Source organism: Gigantopelta aegis, chromosome 11, assembly GCF_016097555.1.
Source record: "Gigantopelta aegis isolate Gae_Host chromosome 11, Gae_host_genome, whole genome shotgun sequence".
Taxonomy (NCBI): domain Eukaryota; kingdom Metazoa; phylum Mollusca; class Gastropoda; order Neomphalida; family Peltospiridae; genus Gigantopelta; species Gigantopelta aegis.
The window spans coordinates 8344516-8369265 of NC_054709.1; the positions used below are offsets into that span (position 1 = coordinate 8344516).

Genomic DNA, 24750 nt, shown 5'->3' on the forward strand with positions numbered 1-24750 from the left:
ATCGTTGTTTTTTGTGTGGAAAAAAGTGCATTTGGAAATAGCAGAGATAGGTGCTGGAAAATAAAGAGGGGCACTCAAAAATAAAGGAGGGTGGGGAACGTGAAAGGAGGGTGGCAAAATGGAATAACGGGGCAGGGCGCCCCGCTTAAATGGAGCAGCGAGAACACCGACTTTATTCCTTAGTCTCATTATTATCTTCTAGTGTTGGGTACTCGGGTCCGGGTTGAGTTTGACCCTTGAGTACTCGAGTCCAATATTTCCTTGTTGGAAAGATGCCTGACCAAAGTGCGTATATCAATAACTTCACACATTGTATTTTATAATCGGTAGTTAAAGGACTATGCTAATTGTTAAATTTTACTTTTACTAAATACAAATAATTTAACACATTTTTATAATCGATACAAGAATTAAGGAAAAAACAAACAATTAAGGACCTATTGCAATGTTTTTCTTTCATGTAAATTGGGAGTTGATGCATCAATATGCCTAACCAAAGTTCATATATCAATAACTTCACACATTTATATTTTTATAATTGGTAGTAAAAGGACTACCTTACTACTAAATAGAAATAATTTAACAAATTTTTATAATTGATACTAGAGTTAAAAAAAAAAAGAAGAAAAAAAAGAGACTTATTGCAAAGTTTTTCTTTCATGTAAATTGGGAGTTGATGCATCAATATTGAAGCGCACGTAGGATTCCTGCAGTAAAACCAGCAGAGGTATGCAGATCCCCACGGCACCTAGAACCGTCCAATTCATCCACATGGTATCTGCAAATAAAGAAACAGAATAGTAAAAAAAAAACTATGTCTCATCTCGGTATTTTTGTGTTCATAAGTTGTCTCTCATTTTGCCTGGCCAGCTGTACAAATTTACAGATAAATATATCCTTGTCTAGACGCTCCGAGACGATTTAAGCATATATCACAGTAAAAATACTTACGTATATCTGGGATCATAAAGACTTACGTATATTGAAGATGGTCTGACCCACTGCACTAAGTAATGACCACATGGGGAGCACATCAGGTGGTTGCTAGTGCCTCTTAACAATGCCAGAAGTAACTACTGAACACTCAACAATGTGGTCAGAATAAGCCCACAGCTAAAAGCTGATGGGGAATGGCAGGTGTGTGGCACAGGAGACAAGCACCTGTTGTTGTTGGCGAGACAAGGACTGGGATGTGGAGGTGGACAGCGAAAGAAGATGAAAGATAGGAATTGCCTGTAGCGGATGTGTAGCATCTCTCATTGTAGCCAGGTGATACGTAGTTATATCCTTATAGGATATTGAAGGGACAGACCCTAGTTTCAACCCGTGAAAATTAGCACTATCTACAAACCTGTAACACATTTGGATACGGTTACAATTGAGTGAAACATGAGTCTGTGACTTTGAAATGGTGAAATACCCTCTAAACATAGACTAAACTCAACTCCATATCTGTTACTTCTCAGACACACGTGTGTTTTTAAAAATATGAGAAATGTATTTTGTGATATGTATTAAAAACACTAGGATGACCAAAAACATTTCAAATGTACGGAAATGGATAATCTAAACAATAAAATCTAAGTAAAGTATGATTTCTGTTATCAAAAATGGCTCCAATAGTAAAAAAAATATGCCTTATTGTTTAAAACCTAGGGTATGTCCCTTTAATTGAGCTTCTATTTTGTTCATGTCCCTCATGAAAGAAAAAGAAATGTTTTATTTAACGACGCACTCGACACATTTTATTTACGGTTATTTGGCATCAGACATATGGTTAAGGACCACACAGATTTTGAGAGGAAACCCGCTGTCGCCACTTCATGGGCTACTCTTTCCGATTAGCAGCACGGAATCTTTTATTTGCACTTCCCACAGGCAGGATAGCACAAACCATGGCCTTTGTTGAACCAGTTATTGATCACTGGTCGGTGCAAGTGGTTTACACCTACCCATTGAGCCTTGCGGAGCACTCACTCAGGGTTTGGAGTCAGTATCTAGACTGGGATCCGAACCCATTACCTACCAGCCTGTAGACCGATGGCCTACCACGACGCCACCGAGGCCGGTAGAAATGAGATGGAATTCAAAGGAGTAAAAGGAAAGTGGATAGTGGGAAGAAAAAAAAAAAAAAAAAAAAAGACGTACGTATATCTGGTATCATCAATACGCCCAGGAAGATGAGTCCACCGAGGTTGTTGACGGTGGTGAGAACTCCGTTGGTTGTTCCCTCGCCGATCGGGTACGTCAGCTCACACGACATCTCGAAGATCAGCGGAACAGCCGCGTTCACCGCCGTCATGCCTATGATGACCGTCACGTATAAAATAGCTGAAAACAAATTGAGGATCTATGATTAACTGTCCCAGAAACAAATATCGTAGTGTTTATTTAAAAAATTATAAAAAATAATAAAATAAATTTTAAACAAAATGGATTTCACTGGCATAAAAATGCAGAAAAAAATATGGTACTGTTGGGGTTTATGAATTTTTTTAATAAAAAATAATACAATAAATTAAAAAAGTGGATTTTACTGGGATAAATTTGCTGAAAAATAAAATCTCGACTCTTGATTAAATGTCACTTGTAACGGTCCCATAAACAAAAATATGGTACTGGTACAGTTAGGGTTTATTAAAAACAATTATAAAAAAATAATTTAAAACAAAATGGAGTTCACTGGCCATGTAACTGTACCACTCTTATTTTGACTTATGCATCCCTAACTTCTACATCGTTAATTTTTGTTTTCTAAAAACAAGCATTCTGAGAGTACTGCTAAAGAATACATGTCCCTTACTGAAAGCCTCATACATTTTCGCAGCTCTCTTAAGTTCAAGGGCCATAACTCTTGTCAAAAATGGGTAAATCACAATGAAAGTTAAACATGATCTGTAACAGTATGAGATAAAACTATACACACAATTTCATCTCAATATCTTTAGACACTACAAAAACAGTCTGGAAAACAAACTTTCATCTGTCCTAGCTTCAAAAGCTATAACTCTGTCAAAAGATCGCCACGAAAGTGAAACTTGATCTGTAACAGTATATGATAAAGCTAAACACAAAAAATTTCAGTTCAATATCTAAAGGCAAAATTTCAGTTCAATATCTAAAGGCAGAAAACTGTATGTAGAACAGATGGATGGACAGACTGAAGGACGGAGATGAAACCTATAGTCCCTGCTGGTTGGACCGATAGGGGACACATAGCACAGTGGTAAAGTGCTCACTTGATGCACGGTCGGTCTAGGATCGATCCCCATTAGTCTATTTCTCATTCCAGCCAATGCACCACGACTGGTATATCAAAAGCTGTGGTATGTGTTATCCTGTCTGAGATCATGCACCTAAAAGATCCTTTGCTACTAATGGAAAAATGTAGCGGGTTTCCTCTCTTAAGACTATATATATATTAAAATTACCAAATGTTTGACATCCAATAGCCGATGATTAATAAATCATTGTGCTCTAGTGGTGTCATTAAATAAAACAAACTTTTAACTTTTAAGAAATGTGAAATAAAATGGAGCCACCCACCTGTTGACGAGGGTACAATAGCAGCACAGGCCAGCGCGAACCAGGTGAAAAAACCACAACTTATGACGAAGAGACTGAGTATAAACCACTTCAAGTGCTTGGAGAATAAATCGGCACATCTGAAACACAGCACACACAGCACATTACAGCAGGATTCTGCACCTGGCTAACAAAGCAATATAGTTTATCTAATAGCATATATTTATGACCAATGATTCAAATTATTCCCTTTTCTCCCTTTTCAGTTAATCAGGGGTGCAGACATTGAAAATATTTAACTAGTCCGCTGGACTAGAACCAACTAACATTTACTAGCCCGGCAGAATTTCTACTAGTCTGCCAGCCTATAGAACAATATATTATTAAAAATACATGTATTATAATATACACGGTTTTCACTTCAAATGATATATACAGTCAAACTTCGATAACTCCACCTTTGATCTCTCTCGACCTGAAGCGACGGTCCGGCCGAATTGCTATACTAACTAGTAATAATGGCCTTCGAAAACTCAAACTTCGAACACTCGATAAACTTGATCTCTTGACCTAATTCTTTGGTCCTGCCATAAAGATTTAATAGATTATGCACCTCAAACTCGATGTGTGTGGATTGATGAAACTGTTGTATCTTAAAGACTAATGAATAGTCAACCAGGTCAATCAGACAAACGGAGCCCGTCTCGGGGGTCTGGGCTGTCAAGGATTAAGGTGATAATTACAGAATAATAGATTGTTGACTAAGCGGAATGAAATGATCCTGTGTTTGGTTGTCAGTGTTAGTACATGGCGGAGAGACTCGCTACGTAATACATAATTACAGACACAGTCTGGTGAACTTCAAAGAGTACTTGTAATAACTGTTAGTGCTGTTTCTTTTTTTTAATAAATGTTAGTTCCTGATTTGCATTACTTTTTTTTTTTTAATGATTTTTCATATTTAAAATAATTAAAAATATTTTTGTGCAAAAACATATGTACTGTGTGTTATTCGGCATTCAGTGTTTTATTTGTTAGTTATATTCCACCATGTGCAAAATACACCAACGTTCATTATATCATTTAATTCTGTTTCAAATCTGAACTCTTATATATTAATTTCGAAAATCAAACTGCATGAAACTTGAACTATTTCCTCGCCCCCTTCAAGATCGAGTAATCGAAGTTTGACTGTATATATAGAGAATAACTGGTTACTGTCTTAAAATATCGGCTTTATCTTGCGAAGGTTAGAATGGCGAGTGCAGGATAAAGCCGATATCTTAAGACAATGAATCCAGGATAAAACCCCACTGGAAAAAACCCCACCCAGACATAACCCCACTGGAAAAAAAACCACTCGGACATAACCCCATCAATAAATGAGAAAAATGGACAAAACCCCACTGTGACCATTTTACACATAAAACTGAAAAATATGAAATAAAGTTGAAATTTCTGTTTTGGAAGAATAAAATTATAAATAAAATTCACAAAATAGATTATGATAAAGAATAAAGTTTACATTTGTATTTTGATCAGTCAAGTGTTGCACTGATTGCATTGATCTCCATGACAAAGGATTATCTGAACTTTGTGATCAAGAGATTAAGGAGGCCAGGTTTTCTTCTAAGAGATCAAGGAAATCAGGATTTAGGGCTTCCCATTGTTGATTGGGTATGTCATAAATTCTACATCAGATGGACCCCTTATAAGGTTGAAGAATACTACGTCAGTATTCATTTCCTGAGAACTGTAAATACAACTATGGAAGTTATCAAGAACAACAAGGGTGGTCTCAAGCTAATTCACGAAGGCTACTTGTATACTAAGAGGTATGCCAGGAAGAATATTCGATGGGAGTGTTCCAGCAGAGCTGCATTTACTTGTAAAGTGGAAGTAGGCTAGATTACACTTGTTTCAATAAAAAATAAATACTGTATATACGATTTTGTTATATATTGAGATATATGAGTGGGGTTATGTCCGAGTGGGTTTTTTTCTGTGTGGGGTTATGTCCGAGTGGGGTTTTATCCAGTGGGTTTTTTTCCGGGTGGGGTTTTGTCCGTTTACCTAAGACAATAACCAGTTATTTCTTTTATTCTGCAATCCTACAGGAATATTTGGAAAATCATTATTTATTCCAGTTTTGTGTACGCAAAATAGAGTATCGTCAACCTAGCAAGGCTTTTGCCGTATGACGTCATACAAGATACATGACATCATTATTTGTAAGACGCTAGCTACATTCTGTCACACTGAAAAAGCATTTCTCAATTGTAATTCATAAATAAATATAAAACGTTTTGTATTGTTATCACAAAACTAAAAGTTATTTGTATTCACTGTACTTCAACAAATGATTTAAATACACAAACACTACATGTGCAGAATCGTATAAAACCAGTTTCTCTCTCACAAATATTGGCCTCAGTGGTTTAGTGGTACGGCTACTAGGTACTTGGTTCGCATCTTGGTAATTAAGGGCTCCAACCCAGAGCCATTTTTAATGACTCAATGAGTGGGTGTAAGACTAAACTAACCACTAACCCACTGTCCTGGACAACTGAGGCGTGTGCCCAGGACAGCGTGCTTAAACCTTCATTGGAAAAAAGTACGAAAATAAATATAAATCAATCAGAAATATTCGAAATTTAAATTGCTGTTCACCAAACTGCTAAAGGTCTTGACAATTGAAAATTATTTCATGAGGGACACCGGCCTCGGTGGCTTTGTGGTTAGGTACTGGGTTCAGATCCAGATACCGACTCCAAACCCTGAATGAGTGGCGTCGTGGTAGGCCATCGGTCTACAGGCTGGTAGGTAATGGGTTCGGATCCCAGTCTAGATACCAACTCCAAACCCTGAGTGAGTGCTCCGCAAGGCTCAATGGGTAGGTGTAAACCACTTGCACCGACCAGTGATCCATAACTGGTTCAACAAAGGCCATGGTTTGTGCTATCCTGCCTGTGGGAAGCGCAAATAAAAGATTCTTTGCTGCTAATCGGAAAGAGTAACCCATGAAGTGGCGACAGCGGGTTTCCTCTCAAAATCTGTGTGGTCCTTAACCATATATCTGATGCCAAATAACCGTAAATAAAATGCGTTGAGTGCGTCGTTAAATAAAACATTTCTTTTTCTTTCATGAGGGACATGAACAAAATAGAAGCTCAATTAAAGGGACATACCCTAGGTTTTAAACAATAAGGCATATTTTTTTTACTATTTGAGCCATTTTTGATAACAGAAATCATACTTTACTTAGATTTTATTGTTTAGACTATCCATTTCCGTACATTTGAAATGTTTTTGGTCATCCTAGTGTTTTTAATACATATCACAAAATACATTTCTCATATTTTTAAAAACGCACTTGTGTCTGAGAAGTAACAGATATGGAGTTGAGTTTAGTCTATGTTTAGAGGGTATTTCACCATTTCAAAGTCACAGACTCATGTTTCACTCAATTGTAACCGTATCCAAATGTGTTACAGGTTTGTAGATAGTGCTAATTTTCACGGGTTGAAACTAGGGTCTGTCCCTTCAATATCCTATAAGGATATAACTACGTATCACCTGGCTACAATGAGAGATGCTACACATCCGCTACAGGTGGAGTAGAAGCCTATAAAACCAGCCTCCATCTCGCTGATGCCCAGCGGTGCGAGGTTGACATCGAGAACACTAGCCCAGCAGTTAACCACGCCCAGCGCCACACCATACACCAGGGCTAGCAGCCAAAACTGGCCATTGCTGCAACAAACAACACAAAAAACTGTTAGAATAACTACATGTGTAGTTAATGATGTAGGATATCGGCTTTATTCTATGAATGTAGCTTAACAATAGGAAATTCCGCGAGGCTTGCAGACAATTTTTTTTTTTAAAGACTAATGTCCTTCCCACAGGGACAGCTGTTTTCTTACCGTGGTATTTACTACAAGTTCTTTATTTCTGAGTCTATTGTTTTCTACACTGTAGACAAAAACTATTGTTGCTTTTCGTTATTTCCAAAACACTTTTACTTTTCTTTTTACGTCAAACCAAGCTGAAATTAATTACAAAAAACCAGTGTTCATGGAGGCTGGGAAAGAAAGTTTAAAATAATATATCAATTATTGTTGTTTATTACTGATTATTTCAAAAGTTGGTTCACAATCCGTTAGCAATCTAAAAAATGCAGGTGTTTTTTTTTTTACACATATTTTTGAAGATATCTTAATGCTACGAGTAAAGACATCGTAAAAGCACCTTAGGCTATGATGTCACTACGACACACACCATAGTGACGTCATGGCCTAGAATGGTTTTACAATATCATAGCCCTGACATAGGTTTGAGAAATCTGTAGCATGGTCTGCAAACTGCTGGTGAATTGATGCCACAGGTTCGAATCTCAGCAATGGCATGAGAAACAATATGTGAGGCAAAAAATAACTTTTATGCCCCTTGTCAGTTTGTTAATACTTAATTATGTACGTACTAATCAAAACCGACAAACATACATATATTATATAGATATTCATATGTCGATACACCCAGACACACATACATGCAAACAATAATACAATCATATTGTTTGAGTTCAGGAAACAAGCTATTTGACTGTTCAAATAACAAAAGTTTCAGAAAAGCCTTCCTGCCATTTGGCTTGTTTATTTAGTCGAACGTTTATCACAGTTATGGAGACGAGCTGAAGTCTATTTTAGAGGCATTTTAATGTCACATACACTTGTTTCACTCTGTTGTAACTTTATCCAAATGTGTTACAGGTTTTAAGATTAACCAAACTTGGTGTGCATTTTCACAGGTTAAAACTAAGGTCTTCGACTTTTAACATTTGACAAACCTAAATAATTTCTTGAAACCCGTCCAGAACTTCTCACGTGCCAGGGACGCTGTAACACACGGTGGTCTCGGTGGCTTCTTCGGGAAGTAGACCAACATTAGGAGCAGTATGGCCAGAGACCAGCCAAACTCTGCAACACAAACTCGGATTATAAACTAAACTAAAATATGGTAATCTTGTTTTTTAAATATAAATTTAAAGTAATTATGTCTTTTTTAGTCTCATGACTGTATCAAACTCAGCAGTGACGCAGTATAATCTTAACTGCGATTCACAAAAGAAAGAAAGAAAGAAATGTTTTATTTAACAACGCACTCAACACATTTTATTTACGGTTATATGATGTCAGACATATGGTTAAGGACTACACAGATTTTGAGAGGAAACCTGCTGTCGCCACTTCATGGGCTACTCTTTCCGATTAGCAGCAACGGATCTTTTATTTGCGCTTCCCACAGGCAGGATAGCACAAATCATGGCCTTTGTTGAACCAGTTATGGATCACTGGTTGGTGCAAGTGGTTTACACCTACCCATTGAGCCTTGCGGAACACTGCATATCGGTATCTGGATTAAAAATCCCATGCCTCGACTGGGATCCAAACCCAGTACCTACCAGCCTGTTGACCGATGGCCCAACCACGACGCCACCGAGGCCAGTGCGATTCACAAAGACGCACACCCAGAGCTTCTAGAATTTTATACAAAATCCACTAGCCATGAGATGAGTGATTTTAAAAATTTACTAGCCACGTTTAAACATTCGCTAGCCCTACTTTACTTAATACAATTTTACTACTGACAACAATCATCAGATGTGTTGCCTAAAGAGGGAGGTACCGGTAGTGATTAAAAACATTAAGATTGGGTGTGGGATGTGGGTGGGGTTGGGGGGGCAGGATATTCATATTTACAAGACAGACAAATGCAGGATTTCACAACTTTTCATTTCACTAGCCATCGGGCATGGCAGTAGTAGTTATTTACTAGCCCAACACTGAATATCACTAGCCATGGGAGTGGGGCTACCATAATCTAGAAGCCCTGACACACCTCTTATAAAACCCCAGGAAAAATCTACCTAACACATCATAGATTTTCATGGGTTCATGTTATTACATTATGCAAGAGAGCAAGCAAAGACGAACTAATAGATTATTATGTAATGTCTTAACAGTTGTATAAAATATCACATAATTTTTATGTCCAAGTCCAATATATTTTACCCGCTCATATCCCAGGTCCCGTCTCTAGATAGCCAGTGGCCCGACCCGGGACAGAATAATTTTTTTTATGTATTTAAAAAAAAATGTAAATGGTACAAAATGTAAAGAAAAAAACACTGTTAGTATTAAATTATGAAATTGATGCTACTTACCTACATACATCAAAAACATAATACCATTTCTTTCTTCTTCAATATTTCCTACAGTGAAATACAAAAAGATAATTAAGTATTATTATAATAATAAAATACATTTTGTATGTTACACAATAATTAAAAGGAGGAGAGAAAAATTGAGAACAAAATGAATCTCGTGAGCATAAGTGAGCTGGATACATTTTAAATAGAGTTTGTTACATTGTAAGATGTTTCCGACTAATAAAATATTTCTATGATTAAACTTACATATTAAATATATTTTCTTGTTTAGAATATCAGTGTCTGTATATTCAATGTGTTTCTGTTCATGTTAATATTTGTAAGAAGCCCAAACTGGATTTTGTCTTCAAATAATTTCGTATGTATGAAAAAATCTTGTTTAGGAAATAAAATGAAATTTAACCTAGTACAAATATTAGAATGATCCCAAACACGTTTAATATACAGCCACTAATATTTTATGCAGAAAAATATATTTGATATGTAATTACAATCGTTAAATAGTCTCTGTTAGTCGATAACATCTTAAACATTGCAGCAAACTCAGGAATGTCCCTTTAATGACATTGGATATTCGCTTTATCCTGAGAAGGTAAGAAAGGGAAATTTCTCATTCAGCTGTAACAGGATAAAGTAGATATCTCGAAGTCATTAACTAGTTATTATCTTTATCCTGCAGACCATAAAAATTAAGCAAAAAGGTTTTATTTATGTTCTTTCTGCCATAATGTACAATGACCTAGAGGTCAAATCAACAATTTTGTAATGTAGCTATGTGTGTGATGTCATAAGTCATATCCTGCTAGTACCAAGAAATGACTTTGCTTTATCCGTCGTCATATTCTGTCAATAAAAATGGTGGTTGGAGGAGAAAATTAAATACAAAATAAATCATTGTATCTTTACCAGCATACCGGTAACTGTCATATTCTATTTCCTTTCCAACCAAAACTTATTTATCGTGTTGCACTTGTAGCTAATTTATGCATTATAAAAGTGCAATTGCTTTCAGCTGTGTTAATTTCATTGGACAGATTGAGTTTAGTATCAAGGCTATCCCCATGGGTTAGCCAATCAGATGTGTTTAAACTGACGGCTGTGTCTTAACGCAAATTTCGTACAAGTCTGTAAGGGGTGTGTAAGAAAAAAGCATCTCATGGTTTTCGTACAGAATAATAATAAAAAAGTGTCCTCTGGTCAAATCAATTTCATCTGCTGTGTAGGCAGGAGCTGTTATTGTAATACAGTAAAACCTCCCAAAACAGGACCCTCTGTAAACTGGAATTCCCTAGCAGTGTTTGACATTAACGGTATCCCGATATCCTGGGGATACCAGAATTTAATTTTGGATACCAGAATTCAAGAACCCAGTATCCTGCCGGGATACCATATAATACTAAATTCTCAGGTGGGATACCAGATTTTGAAATGTTAGTATCCAACTGGGATACTGCCCCAAAATTTTAATCTCGGACACTGCCTAGAAATTGGACATCTTTCAGAGTCCTTTTTTTAATAACATCCATTTTTCCAAGATCCTTTTTTAATAACCATTACATAACTTAACCTATCTAAACCATACAATTTAATTGGTCCCAAGGTGTCAGGTTCAGAGGGGTTTCACTGTACTTAGAAAAAACAAGAAGATGTCTTTAATTATTTAATATGAATCATCAGCCTCATAAGAAAAAACACAAACTATTTCTAAGCAATCACTTGTAAAAGTTGTTACATTCTGAAATGGAAGAAGGAGGAAATGTTTTCTTTAACAACACACCAAACACATTTTATTTACAGTTATATGGCGTCAGACATATGGTTAAGGACCACACAGATATTTAGAGAGGAAACGCATTGTCACCACTTCGTGAGCTACTCGTTTCGATTAGCAGCAAGGGATCTTTTATATGCACCATCCCAGACAGGGTAGTACTTACCACGGTAGCACAAAACACACAACAATATTACACTTCTAATATCTGATTTTTCAACTAAATGTTTTTAATAAAATAAACATACCTGAAGAATTGGTACAATTGTTATTGTCCCAAAATGGAGCAGTTTCTGGTATTTCATACAAGTCAAAATCTGTTACATTTCTGTAAAACAAATAAAATTACACATTAGATACATTTCTAAAAGGAATAATATTATGTTTTATTTAATGATGCACTCAACACATTTTATTTATGGTTATATGGCATCAGACATATGGTTAAGGACCACACAGATATTGAGAGAGGAAACCACTGTCACCACTTTATGGGCTACTATTTTCGATTAGCAGCAAGGGATCTTTTATATGCACCATCCCACAGACAGGATAGTACATACCATGACCTTTGTTACACCAGTTGTGGAGGCTGGAACGAGAAATAGCCCAATGGGTCCGCCGATGGGGATCGACCCTAGATTGACCGTGCATCAAATAAATGCTTTACCACTGGGCTACATCCTGCCCCATACATTTTGAAAGTTCTGAAACTGTGTAAACAGAACTAATGACAAAACATTCACCAAATCACTTAAATGGTATGTGACCCTCTACTTTCTTGCAGGTAGATTAAATGTGAGGTGCCACATTTTTTAATGGTGTACTGCCTGGTGGTTTGATATGCTGCTTATACAATGTATTAGTTTATTTTTTTTAGTAAACATTAATATTATTGGGAATAGGAATTTATTTGGTATATTGGAACCTGAAATATGTATGGGGCACCTATGAAACCAAGGACTAAAATTCAGTGTGAAACTAACGGGATATCTAAACATTCCATTATAAAAAAAAAATTAGGCATGAAAGATTACCCTTTGTTTTGTACATTATAAATAAACATCAGTATCTGGAGACGTTCACTACACAGTTTTACAGGGGTCAAGCTTTGGCTGTTGGAAGAAGTTTGATTTGTTTAACGACACCACTAGAGTACCTTGCTTTATTAATCATCAGTTATTAGATTTTATAGTCTTAGAGAGGAAACCCGCTGCAAGGGATCTTTTATATGCACCATCCCACAAACAGAACGGCACATACCATGGCCTTTAATATACCAGTCGTGGAGCACTGGCTGAAATAAGAAATAGTCAAATGGGCCCACCGACGGGGATTGATCCTAGACCGATCATGGATCAAGTTTGCATTTCATTTCATTTCAACTTATTTTCATGCTTATATCCAATTAAGGTTCAAGCACACTGTCCTGGGCACACACGTAAGCTATCTGGGATGTCTGTCCAGGACAGTGGGTTAGTTATTAGTTAATGAGAGAGAAGAGGGTTAGTGGCCTTACACCTACCCATTGAGCCCTTAAGAACTCGCTCTGGGTTGGAGCCAGTACCAGGCTGCGAACCCTGTACCTACCAGCCTGTAGTCCGATGGCTTAACCACTGCGCCACCGAGGCCGGTATCAGGTTTGCGCTTTACCTCTGAGCTATATCGATCCTGCCCCCTAGATGTTGGATGTCCAACATTTGTTTATTTGGAGACACAGTGTTTGGAGGAAACTGGCTACATTTTCCCATTCACAGTAAGATATCTTTTATATTAATTACTCCACTGACAGGGGCAGGACGTAGCCCAGTGGTAAAGCACTCGCTTGATGCGCGGTCCGTCTAGGATCGATCCCCATCAGTGGGCCCATTGGGCTATTTCTCGCTCCAGCCAGTGCACCACGACTGGTATATCAAATGCCGTGGTATCTACTACCCTGTCTGTGGGATGGTGCATATAAAAGATCCCTTGCTGTTAATCGGAAAGAGCAGCCCATGTAGTAGCGACAGCAGGTTTCCTCTCTCAATATCTGTGTGGTCCTTAACCATATGTCTGACGCCATATAACCGTAAATAAAATGTGTTGAGCGCGTTGTTAAATAAAACATTTCTTTCTTACTCCACTTACAGAACAGCACATACCATGGCATTTAATAAACCAGTCATGAGGCACAGGCTAGAATGAGGAAAACCCCCAACCAGTCCACTGTGGGATGGTGCATATAAAAGACCCCTTGCTATTAATGGAAAAATGTAGCGGGTTTCCTCTCTAAGACTATATGTCAGAGTTACCAAATGTTTGACTGGGCCAATAGCCGATGATTAATAAATCAATGTGCTCTAGTGGTGTTGTGGGTTTCTCCTCTAAGACTATACGTCAAGAGTTAATAAATGTTTGACATCCAATAGCCGATGATTAAAAAAATCAATGTGCTCTAGTGGTGTTGTGGGTTTCTCCTCTAAGACTATACGTCAAGAGTTAATAAATGTTTGACATCCAATAGCCGATGATTAAAAAAATCAATGTGCTCTAGTGGTGTTGTGGGTTTCTCCTCTAAGACTATACGTCAAGAGTTAATAAATGTTTGACATCCAATAGCCAATAATTAAAAAATCAATATGCTCTAGTGGTGTTGTGGGTTTCTCCTCTAAGACTATACGTCAAGAGTTAATAAATGTTTGACATCCAATAGCCAATAATTAAAAAATCAATGTGCTCTAGTGCTCAAAGAAACTTTACTTTGCTTTACAAACAAATGACTTTTCCGTACTTTATCATCAATTAAAGGCTTTTGTAGGAGATATTGCTGGTGATATCTCCTGCAATATTCTCCTAGGAGGTATCACTTCTTATAATCTTGATTTGTCAAATTTTAATCAAGACACTCGGGGAGTATCCTCTATACAGATGGATGGTATTTTGTTACGTCACTGTATGTTTCAGCACTAAACCTATCATTAGTGAACTCATGCCACTGTCGTTCTGCAAGTTAACTGTCGCAAATGAAAAGAATGATAATGGATGATAAAAAGAATACCCCCCTCGTGTCTTGTGATATCATAATTTATTAGCACTCATTGATAAAAAGTATTAAAAAATCCTCAGCAAGCCTGGGATTTCATACTGTTATCAACTTGTGGTGATAAATTATGATATCACAAGATACGAGGGGAGTATCCTCTATATATTCCATCACGGCAAGCCTGGGATTTCATACTGTTATCAACTCGTGCTGATAAATTATGATATCACAAGACACGAGGGGAGTATCCTCTACGTAACGCATGAGCTACTTACTTATGATGAGTATGATTGCCTGAACATGTGCTATTTGTACCCTGAGGAACCAGCAAGGGACCTGAAATTAAATTCACATTACCATTTAGAAAACATAATTCAGACACCCTCGGGACCACTCAGTTCAGAGCGGTTCACTTATGTACAGATATTTAAAAACGTTTGGTTTTGAGGGAAGTCTGCTTTACAGAGGGTAAAGAGTGTTTTAACTGTATTGCCCATGCTGTCGCTCGGGCAATGCAAGAATCCATTTTTTAAAATCAGTACGACACACAAGCTTGTATAATAATCTCTATTAACAATATCATACAAAAACAATTTTTTATAACACTGAAGTAAACGACCAATATGAACTAACACAAGCAATAAAACTAATTCTAGACACAAATTTAAGATAATTTAAAATGTACTTTTTTGTTTACAAATATAAATGCAATATACAGAATACGGACACAATTCATTGGTGCTGCCTGAATCCAGTTTAGTCCACTGTATGATATGGCTATTTCTAGTTCAATCAACCAGTAGAAAGGTGCCCAAAAGCCGTACTAGAAAAAACATCTAGCACACGTCCCCTAGATGGTAATGTGCCCTTTTCATTGGTTAATTGATTCTCATCAATTAGGAGGTAGACAGCCGCTGCTACCTGTTGATTACAACATTCTGTAACCAGGGTAGTACGTGATGTGATGCAATATATATGTGGTTATGAGAGACAAGCGGGTGTAGTGGTCTTACACCTACCCATTGAGTCGTTAAAGCTTGCTCTGGGTGAGAGCCGGTACCGGGCTACGAACCCTGTACCTACCAGCCTTATGTGCAATGTCTTAATCACGTCACCACCGAGGCCAGTACTGGGCTGTGAACCCTGTACCTATCAGCCTTATGTCCAATGGCTTAACCACGACACCACCGAGGCCAGTACCGGGCTGTGAACCCAGTACCTACCAGCCTTATGTCCAGTGGCTTAACCACGACACCACCGAGGCCGGTACCGGGTTGTGAACCCAGTACCTACCAGCCTTATGTCCGATGGCTTAACCACGACACCACCGAGGCCAGTACCGGGCTGCGTACCCTGTACCTACCAGCCTTATGTCCGATGGCTTAACCACGACACCACCGAGGCCAGTACTGGGCTGTGAACCCAGTACCTATCAGCCTTATGTGCAATGTCTTAATCACGTCACCACCGAGGCCAGTACTGGGCTGTGAACCCTGTACCTATCAGCCTTATGTCCAATGGCTTAACCACGACACCACCGAGGCCAGTACTGGGCTGTGAACCCAGTACCTATCAGCCTTATGTGCAATGTCTTAATCACGTCACCACCGAGGCCAGTACTGGGCTGTGAACACAGTACCTACCAGCCTTATGTCCGATGGCTTAACCACGACACCACCGAGGCCGGTACCGGGATGCGAACCCAGTACCTACCAGCCTTATGTTCAATGGCTTAACCACGACACCACCGAGGCCGGTACCGGGCTGCGAACCCAGTACCTATCAGTCTTATGTCCAATGGCTTAACCACGACACCACCGAGGCCGGTACCGGGATGCGAACCCTGTACCTACCAGCCTTATGTCCGATGGCTTAACCACGACACCACCGAGGCCGTTACCGGGCTGTGAACCCTGTACCTACCAGTCTTATGTCCAATGGCTTAACCACGACATCACCGAGGCCGGTACCGGGCTGCGAACCCTGCACCTACCAGCCTCATGTCCGATGTCTTAATCACGAAACCACCGAGGCCGGTACCGGGCTGCGAACCCTGCACCTACCAGCCTCATGTCCGATGTCTTAATCACGAAACCACCGAGGCCGGTACTGGGCTGCGAACCCTGCACCTACCAGCCTCATGTCCGATGTCTTAATCACGAAACCACCGAGGCCGGTACTGGGCTGCGAACCCTGCACCTACCAGCCTCATGTCCGATGTCTTAATCACGAAACCACCGAGGCCGGTACTGGGCTGCGAACCCTGCACCTACCAGCCTCATGTCCGATGTCTTAATCACGAAACCACCGAGGCCGGTACCTGCGAACCCTGCACCTACCAGCCTCATGTCCGATGTCTTAATCACGAAACCACCGAGGCCGGTACTGGGCTGCGAACCCTGTACCTACCAGCCTCATGTCCAGTGGCTTAACCATGACACCACCTAGGCTGGTGTCGAACTACGTGATGGGTTGAACATTTTTTCGAGCACTGACGGGGTTCGAGCCAACAGGATTCAACTGTATGTATTGTTTGACCAAAAACCAGGTGTTCCTGGGTCCACTGGGCCCCCACCTGAATCTGTGTCTGATTCTTGTACATTCCAAACGTTCACATTAAAAGACATTTAGCTTCAATCTATAAATGTTACGACAACAAATAACACACAAGATGTACAAAAAATTATATTCTAAGCAAATGTGTGTTTCAGATGAAAGCACCATACAATGCTGAGAGATAAGTATTAAATTAAAACAAAAACTGAAACCGTGTTAGTAGAAAAAGTGATAACTGTAAAAAAATTACTTCTAAAAAGTTGATTAAAAAATATGATGTCATGTGACAAGCCACAAATTCACACTGTGTAAAGCAAGCATGCGCTGTTAAGAAGGTTAACAAAAATTGGCAACACAAAACATGAAACATAAATAAATCACTAAATATAAATTGAATTATTTGTACTTTCAAAGACAATACAGATTATTAGCTAAATCTGAAAACTACAGAAAAATATTTACTGTAATTGACATAATAAACAAACTGGTATACAGAATATAATAAGAACAATTTAAAAGGCACAAACACTTCTATTAGGCAAAACAAATAATTATATATATATATATTTATCCCCCCCCCCCCCCCCTGGTCATAGGATCAAATCCCCTCTATGGATCCATTCTGATCGGGTTTCCCCCGAACTAATCAGTTATACCAAAGGCTGTGCTATGTGCTGTCCTGTCTATGGGAAAGTGCATATAAAAGATCCCTTGCTGCTAATGGAATTTTTTATATATAACCCATATGATTAAAAAATATCTCGTCAAGTGGAATGAACTCTTCGATGTCATACGATTAGCATACTATGACCTTACCGGAACGTTAATCAAATGATTTCAATGATATAAACTAAATCGATTATAGGTAACACATAGGATTTTAAACTTGCTACCATTTCATACCATGTTTATGTCCCTGTGAAATAATTTTCACTCACAACAAAAACATGATACACAAGGGATGTTTGTTTAATGTCCTATATGTGGTTTGTAACTGAAGACTGTAAATCAGAATTATTATTATTTGACATCCAAAAGCTCTATATGATAACTGATACATCAAGGCTGGTATGTACTGTCTTGTCAACTGGAAGATCCCTTTCTGCTTTTACTAAAGTTCCCAAGTAAATCTTTCAATGAAAAACTGACACATACAATTACACATGAAAAGACATTTTGTAAAAATGGCTGTAATATTTTATTTTTTAAAACATGTGTTATTAAACTGAAAAAGAAAAACGATGACATACAGAAAACTAATCATTCATTTTTATTTATTTGCTAAAAAAGTTAGAGGTTTAAAATTGTTCTACATTTTGTAGACAATTTCAAAAACATTTCTAAAATTGCCATGGGTAACAGGAAGGAAGTCATGCAGCACTGGCTGGAGCATGAAATAGCCCAATGGGCTCACTGACGGGGATCGATCCCAAACTGACAGGGCATCAAGCGAGCGCTGTACCACTGGGATACACCTCGCACCCATGGGTAACAGATTGTCAACTTCAAACCCCGCAAACAAGACTGGTAAATAATTTTATGCAGAGATACAAAGCCAAATGACTGTTAAACCAATCGAAAGTTGGGATTACAAAGCCAAATGATTTTTAAACCAATCAGAAGTAGGGTTACAAAGCCAAATGACTGTTAAACCAATCGAGAGTAGGATTACAAAAATAAATGATAGTTAAACCAATCGAAAGTTGGATTACAGATCTAAATGACTGTTAAACCAATCGAAAGTAGGATTACAGATCTAAATGATTGTTAAACCAATCGAAAGTACGATTATAAAGCTAAAAGGAAATGAAGATTCCAATAAGAATATGGGGTACATTTTAAGCCAAAAAGGAAAGCAAAACAGACCTGAAAAAAAAGAGAGAAGATGTGAAGAATACAAACCAAGAATAAAAACACAAGCCATCATGATGTTAGTGATGGCAAACGATGCTGCAGTGCACGTTGTTCTTTCTTTGGGAGGGAACCACACAGCAGAGAGAACAGGAGGGGCTGCCATGGCGATGGGGCCACCCAAACCATTAAGGAAATGACCCGTGTTAACGAGCCTGAAACAAACAAGCAAACCGTCGGCTGATGAAACTGGGTTTTCTCAGCTGATTGTCCATCAATGTACAAACCAAGCTCAATGGTGCTTATCAGTAGTCACCTACTGGTCCATACCGTAAGGGACTAGAGGTTTTGTCTCTGTCCAGTCTGGTCTTTCTGTCCGTCTGTCCCACATATAGTTTTCCCCAGACATTCTTTTTGCAGGGGGTGGGACATAGCCTAGTGCTAAGGCACTCGAATGATGTGCGGTCGGTGTGGAATCGATTCCCATTGTTGGGCCCATTGGGCTATTTCTCGTTCTAGCCAGTGCATCACGACTGGTATATCAAAGGCCGTGGTATGTACCACCCTGTCTTTGGGATGGTGCATATTAAAAATCCATTGCTGCTAATCGAAAAGAATAGCCCATGAAGTGGCGACAGCAGGTTTCCTCTCTCAATATCTGTGTGGTCCTTAACCGTATGTCTGACGCCATATAACCGTAAATAAAATGTGTCGAGTGCGTCATTAAATAAAACATTTCCTTCCTTCTTTCTTTTTGCAGTACCTCAAGATACTGAGCTGAAATTTTGAATATAGCTTTATCATGTACTGATACATATCAAGTTTGACTTTCATGACAATTTACCACTCTTTCACAGAATTATGGCCATTGAACTCAGAAGATGCCAAATCACTAATTTTTCCTGAACATTACCTATTCAGTATCTTTTTTCCTTAGGTCTATATGAAAACAAAATAAAAGTTAAAAGTTAAAAGTTAAACTTTATTTTGTTTAACGACACCACTAGAGCGCATTAATTTATTAATCATCGGCTATTGGATGTCAGACATAATTTTAACATATACTCTTAAGACAGGGAACCCGCTATATTTTTCATTAGTATCAAGGGATCTTTTATATGCACCATCCCACAGACATGATAGCACATACCATGGCCTTTAATATACCAATCGTGGTGCACTGGCTGGAACAAGAAATAGTTCAAAGGGTCCACCGACGGGGATCCATCCCAGACCGACTGCACATCAGGTGAGCGATGTAACACTGGAACACATCACACCCCTTGAAAACATGCTGTTTATATAAATATTTGTGTGAAGCCGACAGGAATTCCAAAGTAAGTAACAGCAACTATGTCGAATTACGAATCTTCGTTATCGAGCACCAGTTGTCGTGATGAGTATTTGGAATAATTGAAACCAGTAATAATAGTTGGTAGTATCATTAAAAGGAAGGAAATGTTTTATTTAATGATGCACTCAACACATTTTTACGGTTATATGGCGTCAGACATATGATTAAGGACCACACAGATATAGTGAGGGAGGAAACCCACTGTCGCCACTTCATGGGCTCCTCTTTTCGATTAGCAGCAAGGGATCTTTTATATGCACCATCCCATAGACACAATAACACATATCACAGCCTTTGATATACCAGTCGTGGTGCACTGGCTGGAGCGAGAATGTTATTGATAAAACAATAAAATATAAAAACAATATTAGGAGAAACAGTTGTACCGGTATTACAGAAAACACTTACTTTTTAATCTGCTTGTACTATAATTATTTTATAAGGCGGATGATTTCAAACACGATAGTAGTGACCAGGCAGTGGCAGATCCAAAATCCATTTGGGGGGGGGGGGGGGGGGGGAGAGTGACATGAGGTGGAATGCCAAGAGAACTTTCAGGGAGGTTTGGAGGGGGATCACAAAAAAAGAAGAAAATTAATATATAATAAAATTATAACTATCGCAAATGCTGGTTTTACAGTCGCAAATATCTGTTTCACCATCTCCGCTCCGTGTTGCCGGTAAAATTCAATTTGCAACTGTAAAACCAGCATGAACATCCACAAATGGTCAAATACAACTAATAGTTATTCCCTAATTTACAACAATCACTACTTTATGAATGAATGAATGAATGTTTAACAACACCCCAGCACAAAAATACACATCAGCTACACTACTAGAGCACAATGATTAGGCAATCATTGATCATCAGATGTCAAAATGTCATAATTCTGACACACATTCTTCAGAAGAAACCTGCTACCAAAGTCTATTTTGTTTAACATTACCACTAGAGCACAATGATTAGGCAATCATTCATCATCAGATGTCAAAATGTCATAATTCTGACACACATTCTTCAGAAGAAACCCCCTACCAAAGTCTGTTTTGTTTAACATTACCACTAGAGCACAATGATTAGGCAATCATTCATCATCAGATGTCAAAATGTCATAATTCTGACACATTCTTCAGAAGAAATCCTCTACCAAAGTCTGTTTTGTTTAACATTACCACTAGAGCACAATGATTAGGCAATCATTCATCATCAGATGTCAAAATGTCATAATTCTGACACATTCTTCAGAAGAAATCCTCTACCAAAGTCTGTTTTGTTTAACATTACCACTAGAGCACAATGATTAGGCAATCATTCATCATCAGATGTCAAAATGTCATAATTCTGACACACATTCTTCAGAAGAAACCCCCTACCAAAGTCTGTTTTGTTTAACATTACCACTAGAGCACAATGATTAGGCAATCATTCATCATCAGATGTCAAAATGTCATAATTCTGACACACATTCTTCAGAAGAAACCCCCTACCAAAGTCTGTTTTGTTTAACATTACCACTAGAGCACAATGATTAGGCAATCATTCATCATCAGATGTCAAAAAGTCATAATTCTGACACACATTCTTCAGAAGAAACCCCCTACCAAAGTCTGTTTTGTTTAACATTACCACTAGAGCACAATGATTAGGCAATCATTCATCATCAGATGTCAAAATGTCATAATTCTGACACACATTCTTCATTTTGTTCAATATTACCACTAGAGCACATTGATTTATTAATAATCGGATATTAGACGTCTTGGAAAGAAAACCCGCCACACTTTTTTCATTAGTAGCAAGGATTCTTTTATATGCACCATCTCACAAACAGGATAGCACATACCACGGCCTTTTGATATACTAGTTGTGGTGCACTGGCTGGAATGAGAAATGGCCAAATGGGCCCACCAAAGGGGATCGATCCCAAACCGACCGCGCATAAAACAAGCCCGCTATCAACACATTTCTTTTTATTAACAGCAGACAGGGCAGCACATACCACAGCCTTTAATATACCAGTTGTTACTTTATGAAGTGTCTTTTTGAATAGCTAAAATATATCTTGTGCAATTCCTCATGTATTTATGATATGTTGTTCCGTAACATAATTATTAAATATGGCAAGTAACAGTAACGAAATACTACCAAAAAACAAATGTCACATCCTGGCTTACAAAACTCTTAAAACGATAGTAAATTGGCTGAATGGAAATAAAGACTCATGGGGAACACGGGGTACATTTTAAGCCAAAATGAAAGCAGAAACGGACCAGGAAAACAAAGATGCCAAGAATACGAACCAAGAATAAAAACACAAGACATCATGGCGTTAGTGATGGCAAACGATGCTGCTGTGCATATTGTTCACTCGTGGGGAGGGAACCACACAGCAGACAGAACAGGAGGGCCAAATGTGGCGACGGGGCCACCCAAACCGTTAAGGAAATGAGCAGTGTTAACGAGCCTGAAACAAACGAGCAAACTGTCGGTGGATGAAACTGGCACAAGATGATGAAACTGGCAAAAGATGATGATCAACTTAGGTTCGTGAGCACATGCCCTCTCTTTTGTCTTGTGCAGCTTGTTCTTTTTTGTTTGTGGTCAATTTGTTCATTCTACCTGCCTCAGTGGTGTCGTGGTTAAGCCATTAGACATACAGCTGGTAGGTACAGGGTTCGCAACCCGGTACCGGTTTCACCCAGAGCAAGTTTTAATGACTACATATCAGAATTGCTATATGTTTGACATCCAATAACCGATGATTAATTAATCAATCAATGTGCTCTAGGGGTGTTGTTAAACAAAACAAACTTTCACATATGACAACAAACAAAAAGTTTGTTTTGTTTAATGACACCACTAGAGCACACTGATTTATTAATCATCAGCTATTGGATGTCAAACATTTGGTAATTTTCACACATAGTATTAGAGAGGAAACCTGCTACATTTTTTTCATTAGTAACAAGGGATCTTTTATATGCACCATCTCACAGACATGATATACCAGTCGTGGTGCACAGCCTGGAACGAGAAATAGCCCAATAGGCCCACTGATTGGAATCGATCCTAGACTGACCGTTCATCAGGTAAGTGTTTAACACTGGGCTTCGTCCACCCCTTGAAAACAAACAAAGCCCAGCGCATACAATCACTAATATAACAACTTTATAATCGAACATCACATGTTTATTGAACCCAACCAATCAACTTTCTATTACAATCAATCATTTACAACAATAATACTTACTGGTACATTCTTAAAGTGCCTATATTCCTAGCAAAAAAAAGAGTTAAAAAATAAAAAATAACGGAATATTTTATTTATCGATGCACGCAACACATTTTATTTTACGGTTATATGGCGTCAGACATGGTTAAGGACCACACAGATATTGAGAGAGGGGAAAAAAAATTTAAAATAAAAAAACAACAAAAAACCTATAACTATTTATAATTTACGACAATCACTACTTTATGAAAGCTAATTTGTTTTGTTTAACAACACCACTAGAGCACCAGGAATCTTTTACATGCACTTTTCCCCCAGACAGCCTATCAGGGCAGCACATACCACAACCTTTAATATACCAGTTGTTACTTTATGAAGTGTCTTTTCTTATAATTAAAATATTTACTCTGAAATTTCTCGTGTATATAATTACAACAGAAATATCTATTCTACTATAGCTCCGAGACCCTCTACTAACTAAAATATATTTTGTTTAAAGCAGCCTCATGCCAAAAAATAAAGTTGACCAGAACCCATATATAAAACAAATAATAGTTTTGTGTTAGTGCTACAGCTATATAAAGATTTAAAGTTAGTTTTGTTCAACGACACCACTAGAACACATTGATTTATTAATCATCGGCTATTGGATGTCAAACATTTGGTAATTTTGACATATAAGTCTTAGAGAGGAAACCAGGTACATTTTTCCATTAAGGAGCACACAGATATTTGGAGAGAAACATTTTTCCATTAAGGAGCACACAGATATTTGGAGAGAAACATTTTTCCATTAAGGAGCACACAGATATTTGGAGAGAAACATTTTTCCATTAAGGAGCACACAGATATTTGGAGAGAAACATTTTTCCATTAAGGAGCACACAGATATTTGGAGAGAAACATTTTTCCATTAAGGAGCACACAGATATTTGGAGAGAAAACCAGCTGTCACCACTTCATGAGCTACTCTTTCCGATTAGCAGCAAGGGATCTTTTATATCCACCATCCCACAGACATGATAGCACATACCACAACCTTTGATATACCAGTCGTGGTGCACTGGCTGGAATGAGAAATAGCCCATACACCCCCCTCCAAAAAAAAAAAATAATAATAAAAAAGAAAAGAAAAGATGACCAGAACCCATATATAAAAGAAATAATAGTTCTGTGTTAGTTCTACATCTACACAAAGAATTA

General features: G+C 38.1%; 1 protein-coding gene across 4 annotated transcripts in view; it reads right to left on the reverse strand.

The window, feature by feature from the left end:
* LOC121384965 (solute carrier family 49 member 4 homolog) overlaps nucleotides 1–24750 on the reverse strand; it is a 41563-nt gene continuing 16813 nt past the window's right edge. For 3 of the 4 annotated variants that reach the window (XM_041515458.1, XM_041515460.1, XM_041515461.1), the window contains exons 5-12: nucleotides 14826–14886; nucleotides 11777–11856; nucleotides 9752–9799; nucleotides 8375–8504; nucleotides 7102–7278; nucleotides 3547–3665; nucleotides 2149–2331; nucleotides 1–778 (exon numbers count right to left, since the gene is read on the reverse strand). In XM_041515458.1, coding sequence (XP_041371392.1) covers nucleotides 639–778; nucleotides 2149–2331; nucleotides 3547–3665; nucleotides 7102–7278; nucleotides 8375–8504; nucleotides 9752–9799; nucleotides 11777–11856; nucleotides 14826–14886 — 938 coding nt within the window. In that variant the 3' untranslated portion in view covers nucleotides 1–638. Of the gene's footprint in view, nucleotides 779–2148; nucleotides 2332–3546; nucleotides 3666–7101; nucleotides 7279–8374; nucleotides 8505–9751; nucleotides 9800–11776; nucleotides 11857–14825; nucleotides 14887–19008; nucleotides 19173–24750 lie in introns of all 4 variants that reach the window. The other variant, XM_041515459.1, reaches the window with a different exon arrangement.